A 9,782-nucleotide genomic window follows, 5' to 3' on the forward strand; every position below is an offset into this window, starting at 1 on the left:
TAAATCTTCACCCAAACCACAATAAATGAAATAAAATTTAAAAAAAAAGGTAAAAAAAAAAGAAAGAAAAAAAGAGTTAATCATAGCTCTATTTTAACACAACCACTGTTCTGTCCAGACTTTAGTGTTTACATCAGTAATAACATTTCTATACTTTGGCATTCTGAATCAGTCAAATGAATATGCATCAGAAACATGTGTCAATATTAGTTACAGTGTTTTCAAGACTCTTTCAAAGTTTATTGTTTCTATTAAAAATGTTTATATATATGAAATATAGGAGCTCTGGTGGCATAGTGCCTAAGGCATCTGACTACTAACCAGAAGGCTAGTGATTCAAACCCACCAGCCACTCCTTGTAAAAAAGACCAGGCAATCTATTTCTGTAGAGATACTGTTTCAGAAACCCTAGGGGGGGGTCACTATGAGTCAGAACAGACTTGATGGCAGTGAGTTTAGGTTTTGGTTTCTTTATATATATAATAGAAAAAATGAAAAATATAAAAAAGCAGATGGAAGATTAAAGTGCCCCACTGATAGTCACTTACTTACTATCAGTACTTCAATTTACTTGACTTAGATACACTGCATCAAGGGATGACTGTTCTAATTGTCCCTCATATATAAATAAGGCTGCTATGAATATTCTTGTACATAGAATTTTTAAGATTCATTCCTTAGGACAGATAGCCATGAGGGGTGTTATTTTCAGAAACGTCCACTTAGAATTCTTCCCATTTTGTCAAACTGAAACCCGAGTACATGGATAGTTGTGACTGCTGCCGTGGTCTCCTTAGGAATACAGTGTTCACTCTCAGGATTGTATGTAGTTAAGGCACAGACTAAGGAGCTTTGCTAATGCAATAGATAAGTGCTTGGCTACTAACCAAAAAATTGGCCGTTCAAACCAACAGTGGCTCCATGGAGGAAATATCTGGCTATCTGCTACTGTAAAGGTACAGCCTAGGAAACCCTATGAGAAGTTCTACTTTGCCACATGGGGTTGTTATGAGTCAAAATCATCTCAACAGCACACAACAACCACCAACAAGGCACAGACTGCCTGGAGTTTAAATCTTATCTCTGCCACTTACTAGAAGGGTAGTTTGGGGCAAAGCACTTAAACTCATGAATTCACATAAAGTGCTTGAACAATATAAGCTCATAGTCACATCTCAATAAGTATCAGCTTCCATCATCTTGGTGGCAGTACCATTATTCTGATAGAAGACATGTAAACATGTAAACTGCGCAGTCTTCACCCAAGTGTCTACTCACCCTTGATGATGCACAATATTTTGGGTCTATCTGTCAATCTATCTTTTCTGACGTAAGAGTTCACAGCTTACAGAGATCAAGAAAAGATCAAGGCCCACTATAATAAATGACAAGCTCTAATATTTCCAGATAGGATAGAGTTTGAATGATGGAGGTTCCTGGGAGGAGCTACTGGGCATTAGATTGACCAGGTATCTCCATTGATTCCTTTTCTGAGGCTCCTGTAAAGATGTACACCCTTGGGAACCCTGTGAGGCAGTTCTACTTTGTCCTACAGGGTCACTGAGTCAGAATCTTTTCTGAGGCTCAGGCTCACCTCCTGTCTCTAAAGCCCAGGACCAGGCCTGGACACTGCCTCTGGCCTAGATCAGTCAATGAGTCTCACCAAGGAGTGAGTCATTAGCCCTACATTTAAAGTCCACAGATCAAGTTGGCACTTGTACAAAGGATGGAAAAGACACTATATCTAGAGATAAATAATCAAGATCCTTCAGGTCAAGAAAAGAACCTAAAAAATTCTAGACATCAAGGCCTGACCCTGGGCCACCCTGGTGTGGTAGGAAGGCTGTGTTTCCTAAACTGTAAAAATCAGAGTCTGACTCAGAAGGTCTCATGGGGAGGTTGAGATAATGCATTCTAATAAGCACCTAGGAGCTCTGGTGGCACAGTAGCTAAATCATTGGTCTATTAACCAAAAGGTTGGCAGTTCAAACCTACCAGGTACTCCATGGAAGAAAGATGAGGCAGTCTGCTTCCATAAAGATTTACAGCCTTGGGAACCCTGTAGATATACAGTTCTACCCTGTCCTATAGGATCTACCCTAGCCTCACCTCCTGTCCCAAGTGCCCTGCTTCTCCGTGGGTCCACACTATCCCTAAGCTCCCTCTGACCAGCACACAGACCTTCAAGCTTCCTACAGGAGTGGAAGTCCAGAACACTGCAGATGTAGTTGTTACTATGCTAATGAATGACCATCTTTGAATATTCTATGACAAGAAATCTCCTTGTTTGCAGCTTGGTACCTGGGCTACCTGCATTGAAACAGTGAGGTTAAGAGTCACTGAAATGGCCAGCTCTTCTGCTGTCTGGAGAGCTTCCAGAACACACAGCCCCAGGGTTTGGGGAAGGGTATAGGTGGGCTGAGGTCAAACCTCAGGCTCCTCCTTGGATCTGAGGTGGGTGGGCACAGACCCTGTCCTCCCCACATCCTCTGTGGCCACAGCTATGAACAGGCCAGAGACCATCCCTCACAGATCCTGGACTTCCACGTAGATATGCAGAGCCTGACATCACACAGGACCAGGAAACACAAGGGAGCCCAAACTTCACAGGTGAGCTGGGTCTTTCCTTCCTAGGGGAGACCCTAAAGCAGAGGCCACAGCATGGGGCTGTGCTGGTCTAGGTACCCACACTCTGGGTCAGCTCATGAGTCAGGCCAGTGCATGATCTTTGGGCTTGGGCTCCATTTGGGCTGTGTGAATGGAGCTCCTGGCTTGAAGATGCCATTATGCAGCTAGGGGCTAGAGTCTTCAGCAGCACAATGTAGTCAGAGAATGGCTATGCCGAGAAGGCTGGAGATGGCAATGTCTTTTTAAGGAAACAGGGCAGCCGGGAGCACTGGAGAGGTTCTGAGCAAGAAAGCAGTGACCTAGTGGATGTATGGTTTCCTCTGAAGACCAGAGGCTAGACCAGTCCAGGAAGCAGTAAGGCCCAGGAGGGAGGTATGGACTGGTGGGGGGCCAGGGAAGGACAGTGGGGCTGCAAGAAAGGGGGATTTTAGAGCTGAGGGAACCTCAGGGTCCTGTGAGACTAGAGGTTCTGGAGAGGGAACTGGCAGATAAGGGCCACCAGTGAGCACCTGAGAGTGAATGCAGGGAGAAGAGGAAAGAGTTGAGGCTGGAGGCAGGTCAGGTCACCTCTAGGATCTGGGACCCTGCCTAGAGCTTGGCTTCATGAAGGGCTCAGAACAAACTCAGTGAGAGCTTAGAGCACATCTTTTCTGAAGCTTAGCCTCACCTCCTATCTCTAAAGCCCAGGACCAGGCCTGTATCTCTGAGTTTGCCCTGGGGTCTCACAGTCCATAGTGTGATGAGAGGCATGAGGGGTCTCGGAGACAGCCTGATCCCACTAAGCCTCTGGGGACATGTAGGGCAACCAGATTCAGTCCCAGTGATAAGTTGTCCTTCTAAGGGGCCTGTGTGCCATGAGGTCACCCCACATTTAGATGAGAATAGAAGTAATAGGCTTGCCTTCCCTGGGGAGAAAGAAGGTCAGCAAACACCTGGGCCTGCAGTCCCCTGATACAGAACTGTGGGCCTTCCTCATCCCATCGGCAGGTTCTCAGGTGCCTAGACACCCACATGTGGACTCCCTGGCCTGTCTTCAGTTTCTGGGAACCACCCCCCACTCCCCCCACCCCCACCACACTGCCAACCCAGGTTGTCATGCTGCTTCCCAATGTGCAGGCAGTAGGGAATCTGCACTTCTACCTGAGGACACCAGGCTCAGAGTGGAGAAGTGACCAGCAGGAGGTCACAGTACAAGATCTGGGGTGTGATTGGGCACTGGCATGACACCCATCCTGTCAGTTTGTCTTATCAGTGGGCCTATGGGCTGGGAAATCTTCCTGGCCTCCCCTCCTCGATGAAGCAGCAGGGACTCACACAATGCTCCATGGTCTCTGCCCAGAGGCCTTTCTCTGCGTGAGCAGATGAAGATCCCAGCTGACTACGGAACCATGGGCCTCCTGACTAAGCATCCATCATTGGGCCTGGGTAAGTCTATGTGCTTGGCATATATGAGCAGACCAGGGTCTGCCACATGGGGTTCTCAGGCCCTGACTTGGAATAAGTATCCTACTTCAAAGTGGAAACAAGACTTGGGCAAGGAACTCGGCCTCTAGGCCTCAGTTTGCTCACTGTATACAGGATTAGTGACACCTCCTTTAAGAGTTGTAAAAAGTGTAAAGGATACTGGGCCAGATAGTCCAGCAATCACCAAACCATACCTGAGGCCTACTCCCCAACACATCTGTTATTTTCCCACTGCGAAGTCTGGGGCACAGAGAGGTGCCGTGACTTGCCTGACACAGGTTGCTTTTCTGCCCTTGGGTCCCAATAGGGCAAGGACACGTCTCAGCAGGGCTCAAAGGCAGGCCTGGCAGGGGGCTGAGTGTAATCTGCCTGGCCCTGGCCTAGAGATACCATCTGGGGAGTCAGCTGAGCATGTGGATCCATCTGATGAGGATGTGGTCACTTGGGCCAGTCCTGGGCTCAAAGGCGAAAAAACTAGTCTGGTGTCATTGGCTCTTTACGGAAATCTGTTTAATGGTTTAGGAATGTGTACACTCTGGCTCTGCTAAGTTTCCAAAAAGGCAAATTTTCCAAGTTTTAAAAAATAGATTTGCTATATAAAGATTCATATATTCATAAATAGGTAACATGAAAAATTCCAAAATGCAAATGGCATCCTTGGGCAGGCTGACCACCCCCCCAACAGTCCAGGCGTGGCAGGGGGCAGAAGCTCAGGCTGGAGGGGCCCCCGACCCTGGCAGCCTTCTTGGAGAAGAGAAACTGAATTCAATATGAATTAGGAGCTTCCTGAAGCTCTACACCTGCTGGGGCCTGTGTTCTTGGAGTCAAAACCCCCTTCTGGGAGGACAGAGACCCATCTCTTTAGTTGTGAGCTGTCCAGAATTCAACACCTTTAGGATTCTTGACTTCAAGTCCCTGTCCTTCCCCAGCCCTCCTCTGAGTGTAAAACCAGTCTCCCTCCTATTCTTCTTTAAGTTCCATCACCTGGCCTTATCAGGCCTCAGGTGGCTGCCAGGACACCTCTTGGACTTCATTCCCCTGTACCTCAGCTCCCTGCCTCTGCCCCTTGATGCCACCTGTTCTCACTCTTGGGCAATTTATAAATAAAGGAAGAAATTAAACTGTTCTCTTCTTGCCCCCAAAGGCCCTGGCTGCTTGGAGAAAGCCAAGCCTGCCATGGGGTAGGAAACAGGCTGGTTTTGTTCTCTGTCTCACACTTCCCTAGACAGTGAGGGCCCTGCCTGAGGGGTATTATGGAGGCCAGCTGCCTCTCCACACTCAGGGGCTTGAACCCCTTTCTTAACATCATTTGTGTCTGAGGTCAGATGGGTGGGAGGTGAAGACTGCTTCTGTTGGAGCCTGCAGGAAATGGCTTCAGCCCAGGCCCCAGAGGATACCACCAGGCCAAGGGTGTGTGTACTGGGGGTGGGGGGGTAGGGGTGGGCAGAATTCCTGCTTGCCAGAGGGTACTGTGGACAGGGATTGAGCCAGGGATGGGGCACTTTTCTTCAGAGGTATATCCATCTGGGCCATGTGTGGGATTCTAAACACCATGAATAAAAGGGGAGGGCTGGCCAGGAGGGGAAGGAAAAAAAGGCCTGGGTAGGGAGGCCAGGTTGGCCTGGACAGAGGATACGCATGGGGGCAAGGAAGTACTGGATGGAAGCTGGGGCAGAGCCATGGAGGCCATGGCACCTGGATTGGATATGGAATGCATCCGAGGGCCCCCAGGGCATCTTGGAAGGTGTTAGAGCAAGGAAGACAGGATCACCAGCTCTACCGCTCTGAGAGAATCCCCCAGTTTGGGCAGAGGCAGCTGAAAGCAGGAGGACCAAGGTGGTAAAAATGGCCAGACCAAAGCCTAGGTCTTATCTTTTTGTTTGGGAAACCCAGAAGCAAGGCTGGGACCAGTGACTGTCCTGAATATGGACAAAATAAGGATTTTGGCAGCTGGGGCAGAATTGGGTGATGTTATGGTCTCTCTCAGCCCTGAGCCTAAGGGAGGCAAGCTTTTATTTTTATCTTAAATATTCACTTTCCTATCTCATTCCCTGCACACCAGATTTCTGCGAGCCAGTGCTGAAGAATTAGCTGGTTTTGCAATCTAAGTGGCAAAACTCTGCGCCCAAGCCAGCAGACACTCCCCACTGGGATGCAGCCATGACCCCACACTTGGTGCCAGTGAAAATGAGAAGCTACCCTGGACACCAAAGCACACAGGAAGTTGTATATAAGGCAACGAGCCAGGGTCCAAGAAAGTGTCTGGGAACAGAGAACTGGCAGTGAAGGAAGAAGAGTTCTCAACTGAAGGCTGAGGCTGCTCCAAGGTGGTGACCCATGGGACAGACTGTCAGTCTAAATAGCTCTTATTCTCTGCTACTACACACAGGGGCCCTAGGGTGAACTGAAGACCTAGGTCACTGGCCACATTCCTAGAAAGCAGCTACCTGCTGCCACAGCTGCAGCAAATTCAAGATATGAAATGCTCAAGAGTAGATGTGGAAGAGGGGCACTTTCTAGGCCCCCTGCCCCTGTCCACTGCTGTCCATACTGGCAGCTCAGGCCAGTATGTGAAGACCATGAGGGAAGGCCTTGGGCTGCAGGATAGGTCCACACCCTGACCTTGCCAGCAGCCCTTACAGGAGGTTTCCTGCTTTCTTCCTTCCTCAAAGGCCACTTTCCCACCAGTGTCCAGGTCATGGGAGGGGTAGTTCCAGGACTTCTCCAAACATTCTAGAACCACTGGTGCCCTGGAGGGCCAGCTCAGGGCTTGGTTTGGCAGGCCAGAGAGAGACAGAGGTGGGAAGGCCCGGCCTGTGGACCAGGCACCCCGGTCAGCATCCGCAGCCCCAGCTCTCGCCAATATCCTTGCTGTCCAGCTGGATGTGGTCGGTGCTCTTCTCGCTGAACATAGGGCCCCCGTGCCGCATGATGAGCTCTGTGGCCACTCGCAGGAAGGCTTCCTCCACATTGCTTGAGTCCTTGGCTGACGTCTCAATGGCACACAGGATGTCATAGTGCTCAGCCAGGCTCTGTGCCTCAGCCAGTGGGACCTCCCGTAGCTCACTGAGATCAGACTTGTTCCCTGCAAAGAAAGGCAGATGGCAGCTTGGTGAGGCCCAGAGATGCTGGCAAGTCTGTCCTGAGACCGACAGTGTTGCTGTGACTCTCTGCCAGTTAGAAATAAGCAGTGTGTATGGTAACCCATCTTTCAAAAAAAAAAAAAAAAATTTATGTTTAAGCTCTTACTTTATCCTCTAATTCCTCATTTTGTTTTCTCTTTTTTTATCTTTACCAGTGAGCTCTGGTGGTGTAGTGCTTAAAGCATCTGATTGCAAACCAGAAGGCTGATGGTTCAAACCCACCAGCAACTCCTTGGAATGAAGACTGGGCAATCTATTTTCACAGAGATACTGCCTCGGAAACCCAAGGAAGAGTCACTATGAGTTGCGATTGACGACGGCAGTGAGTTGTTTTTTTTTTAATTTGCCTTATGAATTTTTTTGTTTGTAAGATTGTGATTTTGATTATTTTTCTTTTCTGACAGGAAGAGCATGAGCTATCACTTTGAAAGTGCACCTTTGGTTCCTCCATCAAATTTGAGATGTTTGTATTACATTCTAAAGAATGTGTTGCCTAAAGCATGTGACTGCTAACCAGAAGGCTGGCAGTTCAAATCCCCAGCCACTCCTCAGAAGGAAGATTGGGCACTCTACTACTGTAGAGATACCACCTTGGAAACCCAAGGAGGGGTCGTATGAGTCTGAATCGACTTGACAGCAGTGAGTTTGGTTTTTTGGTTTTGACCCAGTTACTAAAATAATTTAAAAAAAAATTTTTTTTTCAAGTCTCTAAGTGATTGACTGACTTTGTAATATGATTACAGGGTGGACCAAAACAAACCAAACAATCTATATACAAAGATCTAAAATTTCCTTGGTAACTATAAATGATCCAGCAACCAATTTCAATGTGTGGACCTTATTTGGATCCTGGGGAGCAGCAGAAAACTACACGACACTTATAAGCAATTATAAATCTGAACCCATATCAGATATATGATGATATTAAGGTAATATTATTAATATTTTTTAGATGTAAAAATGGTATCAATATTATATTTTTAAAAACTGTTTATATCTTTTAGCAATCACATGGAAACAGAATAACACCCTCCTTAAAAACAACTGGGTAATAGAAGAAATAAAAAATGAAATAAAAAAATTACTTGAATCAAATGAGAATGAAAATACAACATACCAAAATCTCTAGGGCACAGCAAAAGCTGTGATCAGAAGACAATTTACAGCAACACATGCACACATCAAAAAAGAAGAAAGAGACAAAATCAACACCTTAACCAACAACTTCAACAACTAGAGAAAGAGCAGCTAAAAACGTTACAATCACCAGAAGAAAAGAAGTAATAAAATTCTAGCAGAAATAAATGAAACAGCAAATAGAAAGACAATAGAAAAAAATCAACAAGACGAGAAGTTGGTTTTTTGAAAAGATTAATAAAATTGACAAACCGCTGGCAAACTTAACAAAAGAAAAGAGGGAAATAACACAAACAACACAAATAAGAAACGAAATGGGCAACATCCCAATGGAACCAACTGAAATAAAAAGGATAATATCAGGATACTATGAAGAACTGTACTCCAACAAATTTGAAAATCTCGAAGAAATGCATAGATTTCTAGAAACATATTACTTACCTAAATTAATACAGACTGAGGTGGAAAAGATGAACAGACCCATAACAAAAGAAGAAATTGAATAGGTCATAAAAAAATTACCAACAAAAAAAAGCCCTGGCCCAGATGGTTTCACTGGAAAATTCTACCAAACATTCAGAGAAAAACGGACACCACCTCTATTCAAACTATTCCAGAACATAGGAAAGGATGGAACCCTCTCAAATTCTTCTTATGAAGCAAGCATAACCCTGATACCAAAACCAGTCAAAGATACCACTCAAAAGGAAAACTGCAGACCATGAATATAGATGCAGAAATCTTCAGCAAAATTCTAGCCAATAGACTCCAACAACATATTAAAAAATAGTATTAATACATTACAATCAGGTGAGGTTTGTATCAGGTATACAAAGATGGTTCAGCATTAGAAAAACAATCAACGTCATCCATCACATAAAGAAAACAAAGGAAAAGAACCATATGATCGTATCAACCAATGCAGAAAAGGCATCTGATAAAATCCAACACCTATTCCTGATAAAAACTCTCAGAAAAATCAGAATAGAAGGAAAATTCCTCAATACAATCAAGGGCATATATGCAAAACCAACAGCCAACATTATTCTCAACGTTGAGAGACTGAAAGCACTACCCTTGTGAATAGGAACCAGACAAGGATGCCCTCTTTCACCACTTCTATTCAACATTGTATTAAAAGTTCTAGCCAGGGCAATAAGGCAAGAAAGGGAAATCAAAGGCATCCAAATTGGTAAGGAAGAAGTCAAATGATCCCTATTTGCTGATGATATGAACCTATACCTAGAAAACCCAAGAGACTCAGTCAAAAAAACTACTAGAACTAATTGAGAGATTTAGCATAGAGGTGAGACACAGGATCAACATACAAAAAGTAGGTAGCATAGTGGCTAAGGCACTTGACTGCTAACCAGAAGGCTGGCGGTTCAAACCCACCAGCCACTCCTCGGA

At 45.8% G+C, this 9,782-nt stretch overlaps 1 protein-coding gene across 1 annotated transcript in view; it reads right to left on the minus strand.

Annotated features, from left to right (window-relative positions):
- Window positions 1-6,926: 6,926 nt before the first annotated feature.
- RAB43 (RAB43, member RAS oncogene family) overlaps window positions 6,927-9,782 on the minus strand; it is a 73,717-nt gene continuing 70,861 nt past the window's right edge. The window contains exon 3 of the mRNA XM_007950629.1: window positions 6,927-7,177. Coding sequence (XP_007948820.1) covers window positions 6,927-7,177 — 251 coding nt within the window. The remainder of the gene's footprint in view (window positions 7,178-9,782) is intronic.

This window comes from Orycteropus afer, unplaced genomic scaffold (genome assembly GCF_000298275.1).
Source record: "Orycteropus afer afer isolate SDZICR_OR568_19922 unplaced genomic scaffold, OryAfe1.0 scaffold00283, whole genome shotgun sequence".
In the NCBI taxonomy this organism is placed as follows: Eukaryota; Metazoa; Chordata; class Mammalia; order Tubulidentata; family Orycteropodidae; genus Orycteropus; species Orycteropus afer.